The 22,440-nt window shown below is 46.6% G+C and overlaps 3 protein-coding genes and 1 pseudogene across 3 annotated transcripts; 2 read left to right on the plus strand and 2 right to left on the minus strand.

Annotated features, from left to right (window-relative positions):
• The first annotated feature begins 1,259 nt into the window (after positions 1-1,259).
• On the plus strand, positions 1,260-2,974 carry LOC125543902. The gene is made up of 2 exons (XM_048707429.1): positions 1,260-1,475; positions 2,771-2,974. The coding sequence occupies exons 1-2, from the start codon at positions 1,340-1,342 to the stop codon at positions 2,935-2,937; spliced, it is 303 nt and encodes a 100-aa protein (XP_048563386.1). The 5' UTR covers positions 1,260-1,339; the 3' UTR covers positions 2,938-2,974.
• Positions 2,975-3,196: 222 nt separating this feature from the next.
• On the minus strand, positions 3,197-6,988 carry LOC125543955. Its single transcript, XM_048707495.1, has 5 exons — positions 5,577-6,988; positions 5,135-5,436; positions 4,024-4,912; positions 3,865-3,945; positions 3,197-3,793 (listed from the first exon to the last, which is right to left on the minus strand). The coding sequence occupies exons 1-2, from the start codon at positions 6,960-6,962 to the stop codon at positions 5,368-5,370; spliced, it is 1,455 nt and encodes a 484-aa protein (XP_048563452.1). The 5' UTR covers positions 6,963-6,988; the 3' UTR covers positions 3,197-3,793; positions 3,865-3,945; positions 4,024-4,912; positions 5,135-5,367.
• Positions 6,974-8,152, minus strand: LOC125532599. Its single transcript, XM_048696602.1, has 3 exons — positions 7,834-8,152; positions 7,053-7,222; positions 6,974-7,003 (listed from the first exon to the last, which is right to left on the minus strand). The coding sequence occupies exons 1-3, from the start codon at positions 7,967-7,969 to the stop codon at positions 6,974-6,976; spliced, it is 336 nt and encodes a 111-aa protein (XP_048552559.1). The 5' UTR covers positions 7,970-8,152.
• A 4,484-nt stretch (positions 8,153-12,636) lies between these two features.
• Positions 12,637-16,260, plus strand: LOC125543888 (annotated as a pseudogene).
• Positions 16,261-22,440: the final 6,180 nt, after the last annotated feature.

A 22,440-nucleotide genomic window follows, 5' to 3' on the forward strand; every position in this document is an offset into this window, starting at 1 on the left:
GTCATATCGTTGTAGTGCTTAGGCGAAGCCCTGCGTCGGTAACTTCACCAACACCGTCATCATGCCGTCGTGCTGACGAAAATCTCCCTCGGCCTCAGATGGATCTAGAGTTCGTGGGACGTCACCGAGTTGAACGTGTGCAGATCGCGGAGGTGCCGTACTTTTGGTAATAGGATCGGTTGGATTGCGAAGACGTTCGACTACATCAACCGTGTCACTTGACGCTTCCGCTTACGGTCTACGAGGGTACGTGGACTACACTCTCCCGCTCGTTGCTATGCATCACATAGATCTTGCGTGATCGTAGGAATTTTTTTGAAATTACTGCGTTCCCCAACACTGGTACCCCCTTCGAAGATGGAGGAGGTTGTCACCCTGTCGGCCAGAATCCTTGGAGCAAACGAGAGTGCCTCTGCACCTACTTAGTAATTCATGCCGACATGGTCCTGCTGATGCTTTTGTGTGGTGGTCTGCTCATGTTGGAGAGCTTCTTCGGCTTCAAGCGGCTTAGGGCCTTAGTTTTCATGTCTCTACTTGTTGAGCCTATTAGTTGTTGGCAAAGCACTATGTATCTTCGCCGTTCTTTTCTTTTTTGTACTCAATGTAAAGTGTCGTCCGTAATCTTCTGGCTGGTTGATGGCTTTGTTAATTCAAAGCTGGGTTAGGTTCGAGCCCTTCTTGGGCTCGGCCAAGTCTTATCTCTAAAAAAGTAGTCGTTGCAATGTTTGTAGTATGAAATGTGTTTGTTTGAAAAATAAACTTGATATCTTTGCATTTTTGTTTGTCCTGATGAACTATTATATTTTACATCATCTATTGGAGAACTAGCGACCTATTTTACATCATCTATTGAAATTGAGAATTTTTTATGATTTAAAAACCACCTTTTGGTGATGTAAATTTTACCTAAAACACAATTTAATGATTTATTTTACATCGCCTATTGAAGATGCTCTTAGTCCATGGGCAAGCGCGTGACGGCCGACCACGTTCTAGCACCCTTAGACTTTTGTTTTCGGAAGATCCTTAGACTTTTCTTCATTAGATGCGTGGAACGCTGGAAGTTCTTTCCTGTTTGAGGCCGATATTTCGATCGTTTTGGACCAAGTCTACTTAGGATAGCTATCAATCTGAAATATCTCGTCCCAGAGACATGCTAGCCACTCGTATTATCTAGTCGTTATTGGATGAGTCGTCGAAGAAAGCTTGCGAGTGGTACGCACCCAGGCTCCCCAATCACGCGCTTGTGTACGGTTCTATCCTATCCATTCCAAGCGCCCGCCACACAAGCAGAAACACAGGCGGGAGATGGGGTGCTGAGAGGAGAGCTCCAGGATCCATGGCGCCTGTGGTGACCGCTGCGCTGGGCGCGTTGGGCCCTCTGCTGGGGAAGCTCGCTGATTTGCTCGCCGGCGAGTGCAGCCGCCTGAAAGGGGTCCGCCGAGAGATCCGCTCCCTCCAGTCTGAGTTTAAAGGTATGCATGGTGCGCTAAATAAGTATGCAAGGCTGGAAGACCGTGATGACCAAGTGAAGGAATGGGGAGTAAAAGGCACTGGCGGTCATAGAACTTGTCAAGCGGGTGCACTTAAGTCACACTACTTACAAACCGGAAAAACCCGTCACGGAACTTGCATTGCGGGTGCATCTAGGTCACATTGGCCATCTGGACCGGCCAGCCGCCCGGGTTTCTCTGTTTCTTTGCACAGAAGCCCCTAATAGTTTATTACGAGGGTCATAATGCAAAAATGATATTTTATAAAACATGCCCTTTCCCCGTTCCCCTTCTCGAGCCAGAATAAGAACCCTAGTTCCCCAAATCGAAAACCAAATCCCTAGCCGGCGACATGGGTGGCGGCGTTGATGGCAGCGAGACCGAGAGCTGTGGCGGCGTCCCTTCTGTGTGGAGCAGAGGTAGCTCTCCCATCGGAAGTAGTCGCGCCGCCGTCGCTGTGGCAGGCAGTGTGGCCAGCGCCGGCGTCAGTGAGGAGAGCGTGGCACTGTGTAGCCGCGCCGTCATCGCCGGAGGTAGTGGCGGCGCTGTCCTTCCAGCGAGGTCGTCCGCGCCGGTCGTGGGATGGTCTCGCATCCCGGACTCGCGTGTCTTCCCTCAGGAGGTGTGGCAACGCGGTGAGCCGGATTTGCACCCCGCGCGAGGCCGCGTTCTCATCACTCGCACTGCTGGCATGGCGGCGCTAGAGCAGGCATTCCACGGGAGAGCGCTGTATGCCACCATCATTGGACAGTCGCGGAGCCTGGTGACGCCGGAGGCACTCGCCGCAGCGATGGCGTCTCATTGTGCCATCAGGCCGGCAGCCATGAAGGTGGAGGTGACCAGCCCACCATTCCACTTTTTCGTGCGGTTTGACTCGCTAGAGGATTGCACTCGTGTAGTGCTCGCGTCGGAGCAGGTGCGTTGCAGCGACAGCAGAATTAGTTTTCAATGTTGGTCAAGTTTGTCACGTGGTAGGCCGTTGAAGCTGGAGTACAAGACGACGCTGAGCTTGGAGGGGCTCCCGGAAGAGGCCTGGGACCCGGATACCGTCAACCTGGTGCTCGCCGGTGAGCTCATCGACATGCTCCCGGCTACTGACAAGTGGGTGCTGCCTTGCACGGCGTGGCTACGCAATCCTAGTGCCGTTCCGAAGGTGCTCACTGTCTCTGTTCCGGCTCCTCCTCTGCAACCGTGGACGCTGGACTCCTATGACGAGAATGCTCATTCACCGCCGTGGCCGAACTCTCCAACTGATCGTGGCACCATTGATTTTGTAGTGACCATGCATGTCAAGGAGGTCATCGACCGTGGCCCATTTCTAACTGAAGGGTTGGCTGATGAGTTACTCCCCGACGAAGACGTAGATCTCAGCCGCAAGCACACTTTCACAACCTGGCGCGGCAAGATAGATGGTACTGGACCTGGACCATATGGTAATGCTTAAGCGCAAAGAAGTGCAGATGTAGTGTTGGATATGCAGGAGTTGGAGTTCAAAGTGTGTGTTCTGTTCTGAACTTGTTTGTGTAAGAGTTCGTACTGTACGAGCTGTCATTTGTGTTATTGTAGGAGATCTTATATGTTAAGAATCAGTGTTCTGTTGCATCTCCATTATGAAAATGGGCTAAACTTTGCCTGTATATACATTCATAACTAAACTGTAGCAAATTCACTGCAAGAAAGAAGTGTTGGAAGTTTCAGTTTTGTAGCAACATACGAACATACCATTACATAGGGCTAACAAGTTTAAGTTTTGTACCAAAAGGCCATCACAAAAGATGTTGCAGTCTTAAGTACCATAGTTCTACAACATAAAAAAATAAAAGCATTTCACTCTTCATCTGCTGGAGGAGTTGCTAGAGCTCCTTGTGTAGATTGGAATTCTGTTTGCTCCTGTTCATCTGCTGGAGCATTTCTGCTTGATCCTTCACCAAACAGGAGCCACTCCATTCCCCTTGTTTTAGTTGTTTTCTTTGTTCTTCCCAGACCCCTTGCTCGTGTTGAAGTTCTCTTTGCTGCACCTCTTCCTCCTCTGGTTGCTGGTGCAACACTTCTTCCTCCTCTGGCTGCTGGTGAAACACCTCTTGTCCTCTGCTTCTACCTGCTGGTGCAGCACCCCTACTTTTGCCTGCTGTTCCAGAACCTCTTGCTCCTCTTGCTCCTCTTCCTCTGCCTTGTGGGGGGCCTTGTGCTGGTTGTGCAACAAATGTGGCAGCAGGTAAGTTGGCTCTATGCTGTGCTACAAAGGTAGATTCATCTGGTATTTGGTGCATCCTAGAAACAGGAATTCCTTTTGCAGGTCCCTGCATACAGTCATCAGGTAATGAAATTGCAGTAAAACTGGAAGAAAAAAACAAAAATATATTTTAAATACCTCATGTGATAGAATGTGCACCATGCTATCTTTTTGTTGTGTTGGGTCCAATTGTGGATTCAGACATCTCTGCTGGATGTGCTAAGAAACAAATATATATTGTCAGGTATTGTAACTTGTTTTCCTTTACATGTTTCAAGTAAGGAATAATGTACTTACAGTTAGGATCACCGGGTAGTCAGCATCTCCATTGGCATCAACAACCATTTTGGACTTCTTCTTTTTTGCCTTTTCCATCATTTCTTCTACCTGTTCTCTCATTTTGTCAGTTGGCTTTCTCTTCCTACCCCTGGAACTATGTGCTCTAGGTTGATCTGTAGCTGTGCTTCTCTCATTAGGTTGCTCTGTCCTCTCACTAGGTTGCTCTACAGCTGATTGCTCATTTTGTACCTGTTCCTCCTCGTCCTCTACAACTTCTCTTAGTACAGCAGCTTTCAGTTGTGAGCATCCACTCCTGTTATGCCCAGCTGCTTTGCAATACCCACAATGCATAATAGCACCATGCCTGCTGAGTTTAGTGCCATCCTCACTCTCCTCTGGTTGTTGCCTTCTATTCTTCCTCCTCCTCCCAGCTCTTTTCTCGTAATGTGGTGGCAATATAGGTACATCATTAATTGGAGCCCACTCATCTTTGTCACTAGTTGGATACACCTGGACTCCATAAGCACATAGATATGTCTGCACTGAGTAACAAGAAGACACCATAGTCTCAGGCCTTATTCTTTCGTGTCTGCAGCAAGCTCATGCATGGCTACATGGAATTCCAGTCAACTGCCATCTTCTGCAAGTACAGGTGTGCATGTTCAGCTCCACTATGTAGGTTTTCTCATTTGACAAAACTCCAAAGACACCCATGCCTGATTCTTCTGGGTGGCAGTTTGCTGACAACTCCACATTCTTCCTAAGCTTGTCTCTAATTTTGGGAGTTATATTCCCTGACCATTTTTGTAGAGCTTCTTTTTTCTTTGTCATGTGCCTATGCATGATCTGAGATTTTATTCTCTCAAACATAGACATGACTGGTAGCTCTCTGGCCTCTAAGATGTACCTGTATGCAGTAAAAGAAATTGCATTAAAATTCAGTAGAAGAAATTGCATTAAAATTCAATAAAAGAAATTGCATTAAAATTCAGTAAAAGAAATTGCATTAAAATTCAGTAAAAGAAATTGCATTAAAATTCAGTAAAAGAAATTGCATTAAAATTCAGTAAAAGAAATTGCATTAAAATTCAGTAAAAGAAATTGCATTAAAATTCACATGTATTGTTACCTGTTGAAGACTTCACATGTATTGTTAAGAAGAATATCACATTCTGGAAATACATCAAAATATGCCCTTGACCATTGATTTGGTGGCTTCTCCTCGAACCATTTATATGCCTCAGGATTGTCTTGGCTTAGGTTCTCCATATTCTGCTAAAAAATAGTTGGTGTGGTAGATTTGGCACAAGCCCAGAGTTGCTGTCTGATAGTCTCTCCCTTGTGTACTGCATGTAGGTTTTTCTATAGGTGTCTAACACAAAACCTGTGCTCAGAGTCATGGAAATGCTCCTGTACAGCTTTGATGAGCCCCTAATTGCAGAAATGTTCAGTTATAGAAAAGTGCAGAAAAGTACAGTTATAGAAATAGCTACAGCAGCAGTGTAGTTTAGTTGTAGAAATTGTTACAAATGCAGTGAAGTTAATTAAAAGAAATGGCTACAAATTGCTACCTTCTGTTTATCACTCATAATGCTGAAATTGCTTGTGTTTAGAATATTAAGATCTTGCTTTAGTGTAGCTAGGAACCAAGACCATGATGCATGGCACTCTGTCTCCACCAGTGCCATTGCAATTGGATAGATAGAATCATTCCCATCGATACCTACTGCAGTTAGCAACTGACCACCATATTCTGTCTTTATAAATGTGCCATCAAGGCATATAATGGGCCTGCAACCCTTGAGCCACCCTATCTTGCAAGCTGCAAGACTAAAGTAACATGTGCTAAACAATCCATGCTCTAGGTTCAGATAGAAAGAAGATCCTGGGTTGCTAGTTCTCAATTCCTGTGCATATTTCCAGAGAAGTGTATATTGCTTCACCTCATCCCCATGCACCACTTCCAATGCTGCTTTCCTAGCTCTCCCAAATTTGTGCCTACTTACTTCCATGTTATATTTCTTCCTCACTTTCCTTCCAAATGTAGACAATGACATCTTGTCATTGTCTCTGAACTTCTCTACATAATTCTTTGCCAGATAGGGGGCTGTCAGTTCTTTCACATCCCAGACCTTCTCACAGTTGTGCTCTCCAACAAATGTCTTCACAAGAAAGGACTGTGTCCTATTATCTGCCACAGCCACCTGTTTCCAAGGGCATCCCTCTGAACATATTGCCTCAAACCTCTGCTTGTTGTTTCTCTTTTTCTTGATTTGCACTCTATTCTTCACTGCATAATGTGCTACTGCTTTCCTCACTAGCTCAACTGAATCAAAGACCATCCCTAGTTTGAATTGAGGATTTTCAATGTCAACAAATGGGTTAAATGTTTTGAACTTGTATATGGGGTTCTCTTTCTTTTTCTTCTTCTTGTACTCCTCATCATCAGAGTCACTCTTGTGCATTTTCTCCAAATCTTCCTCTTCTGGGAGCTTTAAGTCATCTTCAGTGACATCATCTGTGCCTGGAACATGTCTGTACTCAGCTCCTATTTGCTTCCCCTTCTCAAACAATGCATCCTTCACAGCATCATCTACATTTTTGTCATACAAATCATCATCTTCATCCATTGCATAATCACTATCATACCAAGTAGGATCAGTCCCTGAATCACATTCCCAGTCCTCTTCTGAATCTTCTGAGTTATCTGAAATTTCTGAATTTTCAGGATCCTCTACAGTACCTGAATCTAGCATTTTTCCTGAATTTTCAGCATTATCTACAATACCTTCTGTGCTCTCTGATTTCATGTGCCTCAATTTATCTTTGCTTATAGGGCTAAGTATTACTCGAGGCAGTTCAGGCCCAGCCCTATAAGCAATGTCATCTTCCTCACTTCTTTTCACATGATTCACAAATAAAACAAGGACCTTAGAATGCACAGAAGCTCTTGCCATCTTGAGACAGTCTAATTCAAAGTCAATTGGGACCATATTAGCTACTATTTTACCAGGTGGGCACCATAACCCATTTTCTAGCTGATCAACTGCATAGTTTAACTGCTGAAGCATATAGTCAATCATATCATTGCAGAAAGTGTTCCTGTCAAGGTTATCAAACAATGATAATTTCTCATCCAAATATGCCAAGTTATTTCCTTTCCCCATGAAGAAACCACCATGATGCAGCTCTATACTGAATTTTGGTGAATCAAACCCTACATTGCAAAATAGACGATGAGCGGAAGCAAAATTCAGAAACCCTAGCAGTGAGCCCAAGAAACCTAAGGGCCTAATACTACAAAATAAGAGCAGGAACTAACTATTGATCATTCACAAACTAACATATTGATAAGAACTTGGAAGGAGTGTCAATCATCCTCAATCGTGGCGGCAGAAAACCCTAGCTAATTGGGGGGAGGAGCGGTGGGGGAGGGGCCTCCATGCCCTTCCGTCCTCAACATTGGAAGCTCCATCGACGCCGCGTGTTCCCTTGCCGCCGACGAGCTCGGCGTGCCCGCAGCGCCTCCGCGAGTCGTTTCCCCCATCTGCTACTAAAAAAAACTCTAGGCAAATGATTCACAAAGAGAATAGGGGCTTTTGTGCAAAGAAACTCATGTCACGTGCGCCTGGTGTGACCAAAGGAATAGAGAAAACCGGGCGGCTGGCCGGTCCAGATGGCCAATGTGACCTAGATGCACCCGCAATGCAAGTTCCGTGACGGGTTTTTTCGGTTTGCGAGTAGTGTGACTTAAGTGCACCCGAATGACAAGTTCTCTGACCGCCAGTGCCTTTTACTCTGCATACTTATTTAGCGCACCATGCATACCTTTAAACTCAGACTGGAGGGAGCGGATCTCTCGGCGGACCCCTTTCAGGCGGCTGCACTCGCCGGCGAGCAAATCAGCGAGCTTCCCCAGCAGAGGGCCCAACGCGCCCAGCGCAGCGGTCACCACAGGCGCCATGGATCCTGGAGCTCTCCTCTCAGCACCCCATCTCCCGCCTGTGTTTCTGCTTGTGTGGCGGGCGCTTGGAATGGATAGGATAGAACGTACACAAGCGCGTGATTGGGGAGCCTGGGTGCGTACCACTCGCAAGCTTTCTTCGACGACTCATCCAATAACGACTAGATAATACGAGTGGCTAGCATGTCTCTGGGACGAGATATTTCAGATTGATAGCTATCCTAAGTAGACTTGGTCCAAAACGATCGAAATATCGGCCTCAAACAGGAAAGAACTTCCAGCGTTCCACGCATCTAATGAAGAAAAGTCTAAGGATCTTCCGAAAACAAAAGTCTAAGGGTGCTAGAACGTGGTCGGCCATCACGCGCTTGCCCATGGACTAAGAGCATCTTCAATAGGCGATGTAAAATAAATCATTAAATTGTGTTTTAGGTAAAATTTACATCACCAAAAGGTGGTTTTTAAATCATAAAAAATTCTCAATTTCAATAGATGATGTAAAATATAATAGTTCATCAGGACAAACAAAAATGCAAAGATATCAAGTTTATTTTTCAAACAAACACATTTCATACTACAAACATTGCAACGACTACTTTTTTTAGAGATAAGACTTGGCCGAGCCCAAGAAGGGCTCGAACCTAACCCAGCTTTGAATTAACAAAGCCATCAACCAGCCAGAAGATTACGGATGACACCTTACAGAGAGTACAAAAAAGAAAATAACGGCGAAGATACATAGTGCTTTGCCAACAACTAATAGGCTCAACAAGTAGAGACATGAAAACTAAGGCCCTAAGCCGCTTGAAGCCGAAGAAGCTCTCCAACATGAGCAGACCACCACACAAAAGCATCAGCAGGACCATGTCGGCATGAAGTACTAAGTAGGTGCAGAGGCACTCTCGTTTGCTCCAAGGATTCTGGCCGACAGGGTGACAACCTCCTCCATCTTCGAAGGGGGTACCAGTGTTGGGGAACGCAGTAATTTCAAAAAAATTCCTACGATCACGCAAGATCTATGTGATGCATAGCAACGAGCGGGAGAGTGTAGTCCACGTACCCTCGTAGACTGTAAGCGGAAGCGTCAAGTGACACGGTTGATGTAGTCGAACGTCTTCGCAATCCAACCGATCCTAGTACCAAAAGTACGGCACCTCCGCGATCTGCACACGTTCAACTCGGTGACGTCCCACGAACTCTAGATCCATCTGAGGCCGAGGGAGATTTTCGTCAGCACGACGGCATGATGACGGTGTTGGTGAAGTTACCGACGCAGGGCTTCGCCTAAGCACTACAACGATATGACCGAGGTGGAAATCTGTGGAGGGGGGCACCGCACACGGCTAAATAATGTCAACTTGTGTGTTCTAGGGTGCCCCCTACCCCCGTATATAAAGGAGCAAGGGGGAGGCCGGCCGGCCCTATGGCGCGCCAAGGATGAGAGGAATCCTCCTCCTAGTAGGAGTAGGATTCCTCCTTTCCGAGTCCTACTAGGAGGGGGTGTTGGGGAACGCAGTAATTTCAAAATTTTCCTACGATCACGCAAGATCTATCTATGTGATGCATAGCAACGGAAGGGGAGAGTGTTGTCTATGTACCCTCGTAGACCGAAAGCGGAAGCGTTAAGTAACGCGGTTGATGTAATCGAACGTCTTCGCGATCCAACCGATACCGAACGCACGGCACCTCCGCGATCTGCACATGTTCAGCTTGGTGACGTCCCTCAAACTCTAGATCCAGCTGAGGCCGAGGGAGAGTTTCATCAACATGACGCATGGTGACGGTGATGATGAAGTTACCGGCGCAGGTCTTCGCCTAAGCACTACGACGATATGACCGAGGAATAAAAGTGTGGAGGGGGGCACCGCACACGGCTAAGAGATTGTATGTTGTGCTATTGGGGTGCCCCTGGCCACGTATATAAAGGAGGGAAGGAGAGAGGAGGCCGACCAGGTATGGGCGCGCCAGGGGGGAGTCCTACTTGGACTCCTAGTCAAAGTAGGATTCGCCCCCCCCCTTTTCCTTTCTTCCACCGGAGGGAAAGGTAAGGGAGAGAGAGGGGGAAGGAAAGAGGGGGGCCGACCCCCTCCCCTAGTCCAATCCAGTTTGGGCAAGGGGTGGGGCGCCCCTCTCACGTGGCCCTTTCTCCTCTCCTCCAATAAGGCCCACTAGGCCCAATACTTCTCCTGGGGGGTTCCGGTAACCTCCCGGTACTCCGGAAAAATGCCCGAACCACTCGGAACCATTCCGATGTCCAAATGCAACCTTCCAATATATGAATATTTACCTCTCGACCATTTCGAGACTCCTCGTCATGTCCATGATCTCATCCGGGACTCCGAACAAACTTCGGTACATCCAATCACATAACACATAATACAAATCGTCATCGAACATTAAGCGTGCGGACCCTACGGGTTCGAGAACTATGTAGACATGACCGAGACACATCTGCAGTCAATAACCAACAATGGAACCTGGATGCTCATATTGGCTTCTACTTATTCTACGAAGATCTTTATCAGTCAAACTGCATAATGATACGTCTCCAACGTATCTATAATTTTTGATTGCTCCATGCTATATTATCTACTGTTTTAGGCAATATTGGGCTTTATTTTCCACTTTTATATTATTTTTGGGACTAACCTATTAACCGGAGGCCCAGCCCAGATTTGCTGTTTTATGCCTATTTCAGTATTTCGAGGAAAAGGAATATCAGACATAGTCAAAACGGAATGAACTCAACTGGAGAAGTTATTTTTGGCAGGAAACCCACCTGATGGACTTGGACCCCATGTCAGAAGATACGGGAGGTGCTCACGAGGGTGGGGGCGTGCCCCCCTGCCTCATGGGGCCCCCGTAGCTCCACCGACGTTCTCCTTTCATCCATATATACCGTCGTACCCTAAAACTTCCAGAACAGAAGATAGATCGGGAGTTCCGCCGCCGCAAGCCTCCAAAACCACCAAAAACCAATCGGGACCCCTTTCCGGTACCCTACCGGAGGGGGGATCCATCACCGGTGGCCATCTTCATCATCCCGGCGCTCTCCATGACGAGGAGGGAGTAGTTTTCCCTCGGGGCTGAGGGTATGTACCAGTAGCTATGTGTTTGATCTCTCTCTCTCTCTCTCTCTCTCTCTCGTGTTCTCTCTTGTGTTCCTCTATGGCACGATCTTGATGTATCCCGAGCTTTGCTATTGTAGTTGGATCTTATGATGTTTCTCCCCCTCTACTCTCTTGTGATGAATTGAGTTTCCCTTTGAAGTTATCTTATCAGATTGAGTCTTTATGAGAACACTTGATGTATGTCTTGGTGATCAACTTGCGGGTTTCGTGACATTGGGAACCTATGCATAGGGGTTGGCACACGTTCTTGATTCTCTAGTAGAAACTTTGGGGCACTCTTTGAAGTACTTTTATGTTGGTTGGATAAATCTGAGATTGTGTGATGCATATCGTATAATCATGCCCACGGATACTTGAGGTGACAATGGAGTATCTAGGTGACATTAGGGTTTTGGTTGATTTGTATCTTAAGGTGTTATTCTAGTAAAAACTCCAGGGTTGTTTGTGACACTTATAGGAATAGACCAACGGATTGATTTGAAAGAATAACTTTAAGGTGGTTTCGTACCCTACTATAATCTCTACGTTTGTTCTCCGCTATTAGTGGCTTTGGAGTGACTCTTTGTTGCATGTTGAGGGCTTGTCATATGTTCTATCTATGTTATTATTGTTGAGAGAATTTGCACTAGTGAAAGTATGAACCCTAAGCCTTGTTTCCTAGCATTGCAATACCGTTTACGCTCACTTTTACCGCTTGCTACCTTGCTGTTTTTATATTTTCAGATTACAAAAACCTATATCTACTATCTATTTTGCACTTGTATCACCTTCTCTTCGCCGAACTAGTGCACCTATACAATTTACCATTGTATTGGGTGTGTTGGGGACACAAGAGACTTTTTGTTATTTGGTTGCAGGGTTGTTTGAGAGAGACCGTCTTCCTCCTACGCCTCTCGCGGATTGATAAACCATAGGTCATCCACTTGAAGGAAATTTGCTACTGTCCTACAAACTTGTGCACTTGCAGGCCCAACAACGTCTACAAGAAGAAGGTTGTGTAGTAGACATCAACCTCTTTTCTGGCGCCGTTGCCGGGGAGGCTAGGTAAGTGAAGGTATATCTTTAGATCTTGCAATCGAATCTTTTTGTTTCTTGTTTTAGCACTAGTCTAGTTTATAAAAGAAAACTACAAAAAAAATGGAAATGAGTTTGCCATATAAGCTTCACCTTTTTAATATCTTTCATATATAGTACGTAGCGTCGACCAAGTACGGACATAAGACAGGACACTTCTCTCTATTAATTAGCTATGTCAAGTTTAGATAATTCTGATGGCTTTGGAGGTGGTGTCTTTTCATGGGCAGGCGCGTGTCGGCGGACCGCGTTCTAGCAACCTTAGACTTTTCTTATAGTTAAAAATAAACCTTAGACTTTTCTTCGTTAGATAGGTGGTATGCTGGAAGCCCTTCACTGCTTGAGGCCGATGTTTCGATCGTTTTGGACCAAGTCTAGTCAGCATAGCTGGCAATCTGAAATATCTCATCCCACAGACAGGCTAGCCACTCGTAAATCAGCAGTTATTTTCATATATTTATTATTATCGAGTTGTCGCTGGGTGAGGCGTCGAAGAAAGCTTGCGACTGGTACGCACCCCCGGCTCCCCAATCACGCGCTTGTGTGCGTTCTATTCTATCCTATCATTCCAAGCGCACGCCACACAAGCAGAAACACAAGCGAAAGATGGGGGGCTGAGAGGAGAGCTCCAGGATCCATGGCGCCTGTGGTGACCGCTGCGCTGGGCGCGTTGGGCCCTCTGCTGGGGAAGCTCGCTGATTTGCTCGCCGGCGAGTGCAGCCGCCTGAAAGGGGTCCGCCGAGAGATCCACTCCCTCCAGTCTGAGTTTAAAGGTATGGATGGTGCGCTAAATAAGTATGCAAGGCTGGAAGACCCTGATGACCAAGTGAAGGAATGGGTATCACTGGTGAGGGAGTTGGCCTACGATACAGAGGATCTTTTCGACAAGTTCATTCACCGTCTCGGCAAAGGAGGGGACGGCGAGGGCTTTAAGGAGTTCTTCCACAAGACCGCTCGCCGTCTAAAGACGCTCGGAGCTCGGCGTGGAATTGCCAACCAAATCGATGACCTGAAGCTCCGTATCAAGCTAGTGAAGGAGCTCAAGACTAGCTACAAATTAGATGATATTGATTATTGCACCTCGGGCCATACGGGTGTGGATCCCCGGTTGGCCGCTCTTTTTGCTGGGGAGGAACACCTTGTTGGCATTGATAGTCGAAGAGACGAGCTTGCCAGGTGGATGCTGGAAAAAGAAAGCAATCATCATCGCAGGGTGTTGTCGATTGTTGGGTTCGGTGGATTGGGAAAGACAACACTGGCGAATGAAGTCTATCGCAAGATTCAAGGGCGTTTTGACTGCCATGCTTTTGTGTCAGTCTCACAAAAGCCAGATACAAAGAAAATCATCAAGGATTTGATTTCACAGGTGTCTTGCTAGGATGAATTCACAAAAGATTTGGAGAGCTGGGATGAAAAGAAATCCATTGGAAAGCTAAGAGAACTTTTACAAGATAAAAGGTAATATATGGTGTTGTCAATTATTTTCTCATTAGTTATATGAAATATGATTTTTGTGTAAGTAACATTATTTAAAATAATTGTTTCAAGGATGTAATTTTTATGTGCACAGAATGAACACCATTGCACAACCAGTTGTGCTTTTCATTGCATGGTTTACAGCCGATTGTACTTTTACAATAGGTTCTTTTATAGTGCAATTACATCTATATTGGTAATTAACTTATGCTCCTACCCCCCCTGTCTTAGGTATCTTGTCATCATTGATGATATATGGTCAATATTAGCATGGAACGCAATCAATTGTGCTTTTCCAGAGAATAATTCTTCAAGCAGAATTATAACTACAACACGCATATTGGAAGTAGCAAGGTCTTGTTGTCCAAATCATGCTGACCAGATCTATGAAATGACACCTCTAAGTGATCTCCACTATGAAAGACTGTTTTTTAGAAGAATCTTTGGCTCAGAAGAGCGCTGCCCTGATATGCTTATTAAAGTTTCAAATACCATCTTGAAAAAGTGTGGAGGCCTGCCATTGGCAATTATCAGTATATCTTGATTACTAGCTAACAAACCACGTGTCAAAGAAGAGTGGGAGAAGGTGAAAACATCAATTGGTTCTGACTTGAACAGAAGCCAAAGTCTGGAGGGAATGAAGAACATACTATCCTTGAGCTATAATGATCTTCCACCAAACCTCAAGACTGTCTTGTTGCACTTAAGTAATTTCCCTGAGGATTATGTGATTGACAGAGAAAGGTTGGTGAGGCAATGGATTGCGGAGGGCTTTATTTCTGAAGAGCGTGGGAGGAGCTGTGAAGAGGTTGCAGAAAGTTATTTTTACGAGCTTATCAATAAAAGCCTTGTTCAACCAGTGAATATTCACTATGATGGGAAGGTGCAGGCCTGTCGAGTTCATGACATGATGCTTGAACTTATCATTTCAAAATCCACTGAAGAAAATTTCATCACTGTGGTGAACGGCAGTCAAACAGTTTGGGAAAATTCTCAGTGTTCTATTCGGCGATTGTCAATCCAAGACATTGACCAGGAGCTTGCATCTCAATTGGCAAAGAAAGATCTAAGCCATGTCCGATCTCTTATAATAACGGCATCAGGTTGCATCAAACACTTGCCTAGTCTTACCAAGTTTGAAACTTTACGTGTACTAGACTTTAAAGGTTGCTGGGGCCTGAGGGACTATGATATGGATGGTATGGAAAACCTTTTCCAGCTAAAGTACCTAAGCTTTTATGGAACGGACATATCGTGGCTACCATCTGGAGTTGTGATGCTACATGATCTAGAGACGCTAGATTTAAGGGGTACACCAATAAGAGACTTGCCGGCTAGAATTGTTCAACTGACTAAACTGCAACATCTATGCATTTACATGTATCAGAGGAAGATACCAATTGGGATTGAGAATATGATAAACTTAAGGGAGATCGGAGGCTTTGATATTACCATGAGCTCAGTGGGTGCAGTGAAGGAGCTAGGGAGCCTGATCAATTTGAGGGTACTCCGTGTACAGTACATGTGGACAGGTGCAGAATCTCAAGAGCACAAGAGGCATGCAGAGATGTTTCATTCCTCGCTATGCAAGCTTGGCAGCTACAAACTCCAGTCCGTGTGGATAGATGGTAGTAATTCAGCTCTGTTGGAGTTATTAGATTCCTGGTCTCCTCTTCCATCTCGCCTCCAAAGATTTGAGGGCATCACCGAATACTGTTTCTCAAAACTGCCAAAGTGGATTACTCCAGCACTCACCAGTCTTGCATACCTAAACATTCATATAAGTGTAATAACAGAGGAGGTTCTTGGCATACTTGGAGAGCTGCCTGCATTACTTTCTTTGAAACTTTCTACCAACAGAGTCCATAAAGACAGGCTAGTTTTGCAAGGCAGAGGATTCCGATGTTTGAAGGAGTTCTTTTATATTGGGGGGCCCCCTCTATTTGAGAAAGGGGCACTGCCAAAGCTCGAGAAGCTTGATCTGTTCTTTGAATCAATGGCGAAGGCCTATGGGTTCTACTTAGGTATTGAGCACCTCCCATATCTGAAAGATGTACGAGTTCTTCTTCTGAAGCGGGATGGCACATCTTCTGAAGTTGAGACTGCAGAAGTTGCCATACGGAATGAAGCAAGTCTCCATGCCAATCATCCCAGGTTAACTCTCCGTGAAACATGAAAGTATGACAGGAGGTATGGCTAGTTTTATTATTAAGCAATTTAAATAGTTCATGCTGTCTGCAATTTTTGGCTTGAATATATGTGTGTTTTCTCCATATCTTGAAGAAGTTACCTGACGGGCTGATATTTTATCTCTGTAGGGAAACTGTTGTCCGTGAATATAACTGCAGGTGGCTCGGCTGCAATGGTGTCCTGAACCTGCTATTCTCGTTGCCTGAAGCTCAAATAAAAGTGGCCTACAGTTGCGATTTGATTTAAGATATTTGTTCTTGTCGTGAACTTGGAATCAGACTGTTTCAACTTGTTTACTGCTGTTATTAAGAATTACTTACTACATTAAGGATGTCTCCATCTGTGTGGAGCTTTGTCTTCATGTACGCCAGTACTACTTGATTTGTAACTTAAATATTCAGACAAAAGTTGGTTCCCTCATGAGTCAGTCACGACGTTAACTACGTGGTGATCTGCAAACCCTCCCGTCGATTCAACCAGCAGCCAGAGTTCTACTCCCTCCATTCGAAAAGCTTGTTCCAAATCTATTCTTTAAATGGATGTTTCTAGCACTAACTTAGTGCTAGATACATCTATTTGAGGGACAAGTGGAGTACATGCTGAAATTCAGTCATGGTCCTTTACCACACGTGGTCCGCTGCCTGTGGGCCCACGCTGGTGCTGGTCGTCTAAGGCTTCAGGAAAAATAAATCTTTGCACGGTCGGACATGCAGGCCCACGCTGCAGAATGTTGTGTCGGATTCCTCCGGCGTCTCCCGCGCAACGCCTGCCGCCGGTCCCGCCTCGTGTGCCGGCGCTGGCGCGACGTCGTCGACAAGCGCACCGAGACGGACCTCCGGAGCCGCCCCACGACCCTCCTTGTGACCGCTGGAGGCTCGGCGCACGTCCTCAGCGGCGACAGCAGGTGAAAACCGAGGAAGGTGCTCGCCAGCGCCGAGGAACGGATGATGTCCGTGGTCGGCACGTGCAACGGCCTCATCTGCCTGTGCGACGACAGCAAGCCCCCCGGCGCCATCGCCCTCGCCAACCCGGCAACCGACGAGATGGGCAGCAGGAAAAGATCGGTTACCTGACTAGCCATTGATTTACGCAGGCACAATCTAAGTTTGGCCGCTTGATTTTAACAATAACCTTGCTTCGAGCCCCAACATGCATGTCTCCCCGTAGCGTCTTCGGCAATCGGGTAGGCTGCAACGCACCATTAGTCCATTATTGCTCCCTAAGTAGTGTGTGTAGCTCTGGTGAGAGCTACAATTGGTTGGCTTGCAGCATCAGCTTGTGCTTGCAACCACCTCCAACCCACAGGTTGCAGCGGCTACGCCCCAGGCCAGCTCACAAACGAAATGCCGATGAGATTTCCACACATCAGCCACGTCTATAGCATCGGCGGGCTCTGGGAGTTCCAGAAACATTGCTGTTGTGACCACCACCTTGAAGTATCGGCGATGCTCCGACGGTCCAGCAATGCTTCATTGCAACACCAATGATGCTCTGGCTGCCTGGCGATGCTCCATTACAGGACCATCGACGCCCCCCGTAGCACCACGTGGCGCTCACACATCATGGCAGTGCCCTCCCAGCAACCCCTGCATCGCCTTCACACCACTCCCCTGCAATGTCGGCACCTCCTATTCATTGAAACAATGTTTGTGCATCGTAGCAGCACTGCCGCTTACCTTGCACCAGTCCTTGCATGACCTTCACTGGTGTCGTGGAGGCGTCACCGAACGGAGGTAGAAGCAAGCTTGTTCCATTGCGGTGGTCCGTCCTTTATTTATGGCCAACGGTGCAGGGTCACTTGGAGGGACAAGTGTAGAAAATCATATGGGAAACGGATAATGAATAGAAGTAGCCTAGCTTTTTCTTTCAGTCTCGGAGAAACTATATGATGGAGGTGGGGCTAGGCTTCGTTGCCGAGTATGTGGGTGTTGTTACACCCTGGTATGTCGTATCAGCTGCCTCGGGTGGCAGGGGCTGGGCTGCGGCCGCGCCGAATGTATCTGAATGTTCTTTTCTGGCATGTATTTTTCCGCCGGGTGGCTAATCGAGGTCGCTCGTGATCCGCACCGCGTGCTGCCCAGAACAGAACAGAACGCCGCCCCTGAAGACAAACGCCATCCTTGGCCACTACGCGTGCACCACCCCCAAGCCACACACGAGCAGAGGCCCTACATGGGACGCCAGCCACTCCCCGCAACACGCATCGTCCGCAAAAGCCAAAGCCGACCGGATCTGGTCAGTCGCCAACCCGCACGCCACCGCCTGATGCGAGCACTCCATAGCCGCCGCACCCCGCATGGGCCACAAGTCAGGCCAACTCCACCGCACGACTCTATTCTGTCTGCCCCGTCCGTTTGAGGTAAAACGGACAAACCAGACGACCCAGCGACAGACCCTATTTTGCTTTTTCGTCCGCTTCGTGTCTGTTTCACCCCATTCCTAGACCAAAGTTGGTCTTGTTTTGGGGCCAAAGCGGACACAGACAGACACTCTTTGGCCACTCCTCGTCCGCCTCGGTCCGCTTGCATGTGCAGTGCAGTCGGCCAGGCGAGCGCGGCGCAGCGGGGGCGGGGGCGAGGGCGAGCGGGCGGCGGGCGCGGCCGAGCCGAGCTACTGCATGCGGGGGCGCGCGGGCGACGAGGCGCAGCGACGCGCAGGGGCGCGTGCGCGCGCGCGGCGGCATGCGGGGCGCGCGGGCGGCGAGGCGCAGCGACGAGCGGGTGGGGGAGGGAGGGGCGGACGTTTTGGGTCGTTCTGTAGCGGTGGGCGCCTCAAACGCAAGCCGGACACGCATGTTCGTTTTTGTCCCCATTGCCACCCCAAACGGACAAATTCCGGACAAAACGGACGTCCGTTTGGGGTCGTGCGGTGGAGTTGGCCTCACTGACGCGCTGTCGGAGGACGACCACGCCGCTGTCCCGCTGTCCCACTTGCGCACAACTGCGCCCCACGACATCACAACGTCGCCGCACAAGACCGTCGTACTGCGCCAGCAGCCGTTGGGCAAAGAGGAGAAGCGGCCCTACCGTCGCCGCACTGACTGGGCTTTTAATATCCGCGCGTGCCGGCGGCGGCGGAGGAAGGAGGTTGGGAGGAGGGGAACGAGGGCCGACGGTTAGGGTTCCCTCCCCGTTGCTTGTGGGAGCAGCAAGACTTGCCTAGAAGTGTCTCCGAGGAATAGAGCCTAAAAGTTCATTGACTCTCCTCGTACGGGAAACTTCATCTTTATATCCAACAGTGGTTATCAAATACTACCATTGTCCTGGTTTATTAGTTTTCTTGGTATATTGTGCTTAATTTTAACCATAGATTTAATTAACAAAATATTAGTGCATGTCATAAAAAAATTATATCGTTGGATTCGTATTGAACATAGTTTTCAATGATATTTTTTTGCGACATGTCTTAACATTTTGTTAGTTAAATATAAAGTCAAAATTTGATACAAAATTCAAAGGGAACCAATAAATCAGGACGAAGGTAGTACAGAGGTTGCTGATCAGGAACGATGGTTCAAATCTAAGGAGCGCTCCGTGACCATCAGTATACAAACAATCATATACGTACGTGTACGTGTGTAGGATGGAGGTACTTCTTTTTTACTTTTCCTATAAAAGGTATAACTAGTTGTCAACATAGTACATTACATAAGATGAAAAAGGGAAAAATTGGAAAAGAAAATTTTGTACGAATCTCTATGCAAGATCAAAGAAATATATCATCGACTGGCACATAACAAAGTCTCAGCTGACTAACATTTAGCAAGACTGTTTCGTAAACGTGCTTAGGATTGATGTACTTTTGTTACTTTTCGTACTAGTAAGCTGGCACGTGCAACGCACGTCTAACAAAGTAGAAAATTATTTTCTCATTCATCTAATTATGACTTATGAGGCAATAGATAACATCATATATTAATTTCTAGATGCAAGATTTAACTAAATAATTGCAGCGAAAATATTTTGGCAATATTTCAGAACTTCTCAACTTGCAAATTGCAATGCTCGGACAAGCACTTTTTCCGAGGAAACAAAGACAAGCATCTAACCGTTGTAATAAATAACTGGTAGTCCAAAAATCTACTATAGTTGTTAAGTCAGACTCTCACAACATACCGGTTTTCTTATTCCATTATGGCAATCTTGGAGGTGGCTCTATGCTTTATCTACCGCCTATACGAATGAGTTGTATTTGTATCATGCATCAGATACAGTTATATTCATGTGAAGCAAATTGATTGTACAAGTATAATGTTTTGTTTCATCGCAGAAAAAAACACAATATTCCATTCATGAAATCCTAGAATATGCACAGATAAAAAAATCAACTATATCCATATTACATCGCAAAAACAAATATTTTAGTATTACATCTTAAAGAAAACACATTCATATTCCATCGCAAGCAAGGATATGTTAGTAGAAGAAGTTCGTTTTACAGCCAGGCCCATACAGCTAGATTTTGTCTAATAGAGAGGAAATGGGAGGCCCAAAAACGTTTCGTATACGTGTGCAGGAACAGAGCTTTATATTAGGGAAAAAAAACGTTGTAAATGTCACCTGCAGAAAAAGAGGAAAGAAACGTTTGGCATATCTCCTCCTCTCCCCGTACTACAAAACTCCACGATTTGCGCTGCAAGGAACTATTCCTGTCTATGTTGTTGGAAGGAATTATTGTACTACCTTCTCTCAGTTTACAGGGCGTGCGCGTATCTCTAGATCATCAATTTGATCAACCTAATACAAGTCATATATTACAAAAAATATATCAACATAAACTTCGGAGTTTCTACTTTCAAAAGGTATAATTTTTGTGTTATATAGTTTATATTAGAATGATAAAATTGGCAACCTAGGTATACGCGTAGGACTTGTAAACTGAAGCGGAGGTAGTAGTAAGAATAGACTCTGAAACTAAAATAGATATAATAGTTCAAGTCGAACTCGTATATGTACAGCACGTACATGAGCCAATAAATAGTGTATACGCATGAGGGAAAAGAGCACGCATACCTACTTACGAACGAAAACTCACCTTTCGTCGCCATAGATAGTTTCACGCCCTAGCTAGCTACTTCTTCTCGTCGTCATGGAGAGCGCAACACCAACACCATCGCCGTCGGCATCTCCACGGCGAACGAATCGCTGCGGCTGTCTCCCGACATGTTGACAGAAGCCTTGACGATCGCCATCGACGGGGTCGTCAACGGTTTCAACCGCGCCAACAACGAATGCCGTGATAAGCTGCAGGTGATGGCTGCCGCATGCACGGGGCCGGACCCGGACGCGGCTGCGTGCGCCAGGGCGCGGGCGGCGCTGCTCGAGTGTGCATCATCCGAGCCATCGGCCCGCGACACCAAGGAGCAGCAGCCGGCCGGGAACTCGAGCTGATCTATTGTGATGGACGATCGCCTCATAAACTGGCTACTTAGCTACGTCTATATAGTACTGCCATCTAGTTTCTTTGTGCCTTAAAGAGGTTATTAGTATACTACTAGTTTGAGTCTTTTGGGATGTGGTAGGAGTACTTGTTTTTTCGAAGTCTTGTCTTTTATAGAAGCATGCAGTTTTGCTGTTACAGTACAATAATTGTAATCAATGCCTGGTTTAAACTTGTACTACTTTGTTGCCTATTGTGTACTCCTAGAACCGAAAGTACTGTTTTTTGAAAAACTTTTGATCTTTTCATTTTCAATCATAGAAGTATAACGAAAATTAGAAATAAAAAAATTACATCCAGATCCGTACACCACTTAGTAACGACTACGAACACTGAAGCGAGTTGAAGGTGTGCCGTCATCATTGCCCCTCCCTTATCGCCAGGCAAAACCTATATTATAGTAAACAATCAGAATGTCATGCTATGCCTCATAGGACCAACGCAACAGAACAACAACCGTCACCGATGAAGAGACGCATAGATCGGAACGATCCAACGTGACGATACACGAAGGAAGTCCGAATCTGAGCTGATCCATCAAAGACAACCACCGACTGAATCCCATACTCCCTCTGACGTTGCTAGAAGCACCATAGGGGCAAGGGCTAGGTGGAAAGAACATTATTTCATCTTCGGGGAGCCCATGCCATTTTGTTTTCCTGAGCAGGATACAAACCCTAACAAAACTCAGAAAAATATCGAAAAATGGAGTCCTCCCATCGACATAGGAGATGACATAGATCGGCGACACCATCGACGGAAGGCAGAAACCCTAGTCTCATGTTTCCTTGTGAGAAGGAGAGGACGGGTAAACTTTGAGGCTTCTAGATAAACTACAACTGTAGGTAGTTAATCTCTCTTGCCTCCTCAAAACACACGTAAACATTTTTCCCTACTCCTCTCGCGAGAGCTGCATAGTCTTGGAACTCGTCCCCTCCAACTTTGTGATTCGCCTCCTCGATATTTGCCGCTTTTGGCTGCAAGTGAAATACCGATCGATTGCGCACCGTCGGGATGGCCCACTCCCCTGGCTCCACCACCATCACCAGCGGCCATGGAGGGCATCCTGCACACCGGCGCGCCACGGGGAATCCATGGCGAACATGACGGGCTCTGGTCGTGCGGTCTAGCGCGAGCACCGACCACTCTTGTGCTCCTTTT

Source organism: Triticum urartu, chromosome 1 (assembly GCF_003073215.2).
Source record: "Triticum urartu cultivar G1812 chromosome 1, Tu2.1, whole genome shotgun sequence".
Taxonomy (NCBI): Eukaryota; Viridiplantae; Streptophyta; class Magnoliopsida; order Poales; family Poaceae; genus Triticum; species Triticum urartu.

What these genes read in the sequence shown, in the direction of transcription:
- LOC125543955 (XM_048707495.1), bottom strand. Translation starts at nt 6,962, where the DNA reads ATGGCAAGAGCTTCTGTGCATTCTAAGGTCCTTGTTTTATTTGTGAAT. An exon ending in TTATGAGTGATAAACAGAAG is followed by an intron (nt 5,437 to 5,576) that starts GTAGCAATTTGT and finishes TTCTGCAATTAG; the next exon opens with GGGCTCATCAAAGCTGTACA.
- LOC125543902 (XM_048707429.1), top strand. Translation starts at nt 1,340, where the DNA reads ATGGCGCCTGTGGTGACCGCTGCGCTGGGCGCGTTGGGCCCTCTGCTG. An exon ending in CCTCCAGTCTGAGTTTAAAG is followed by an intron (nt 1,476 to 2,770) that starts GTATGCATGGTG and finishes TTGATTTTGTAG; the next exon opens with TGACCATGCATGTCAAGGAG.
- LOC125532599 (XM_048696602.1), bottom strand. Translation starts at nt 7,969, where the DNA reads ATGGCGCCTGTGGTGACCGCTGCGCTGGGCGCGTTGGGCCCTCTGCTG. An exon ending in CCTCCAGTCTGAGTTTAAAG is followed by an intron (nt 7,223 to 7,833) that starts GTATGCATGGTG and finishes TTTGCAATGTAG; the next exon opens with GGTTTGATTCACCAAAATTC. An exon ending in TTCAGCAGTTAAACTATGCA is followed by an intron (nt 7,004 to 7,052) that starts GTTGATCAGCTA and finishes GTAAAATAGTAG; the next exon opens with CTAATATGGTCCCAATTGAC.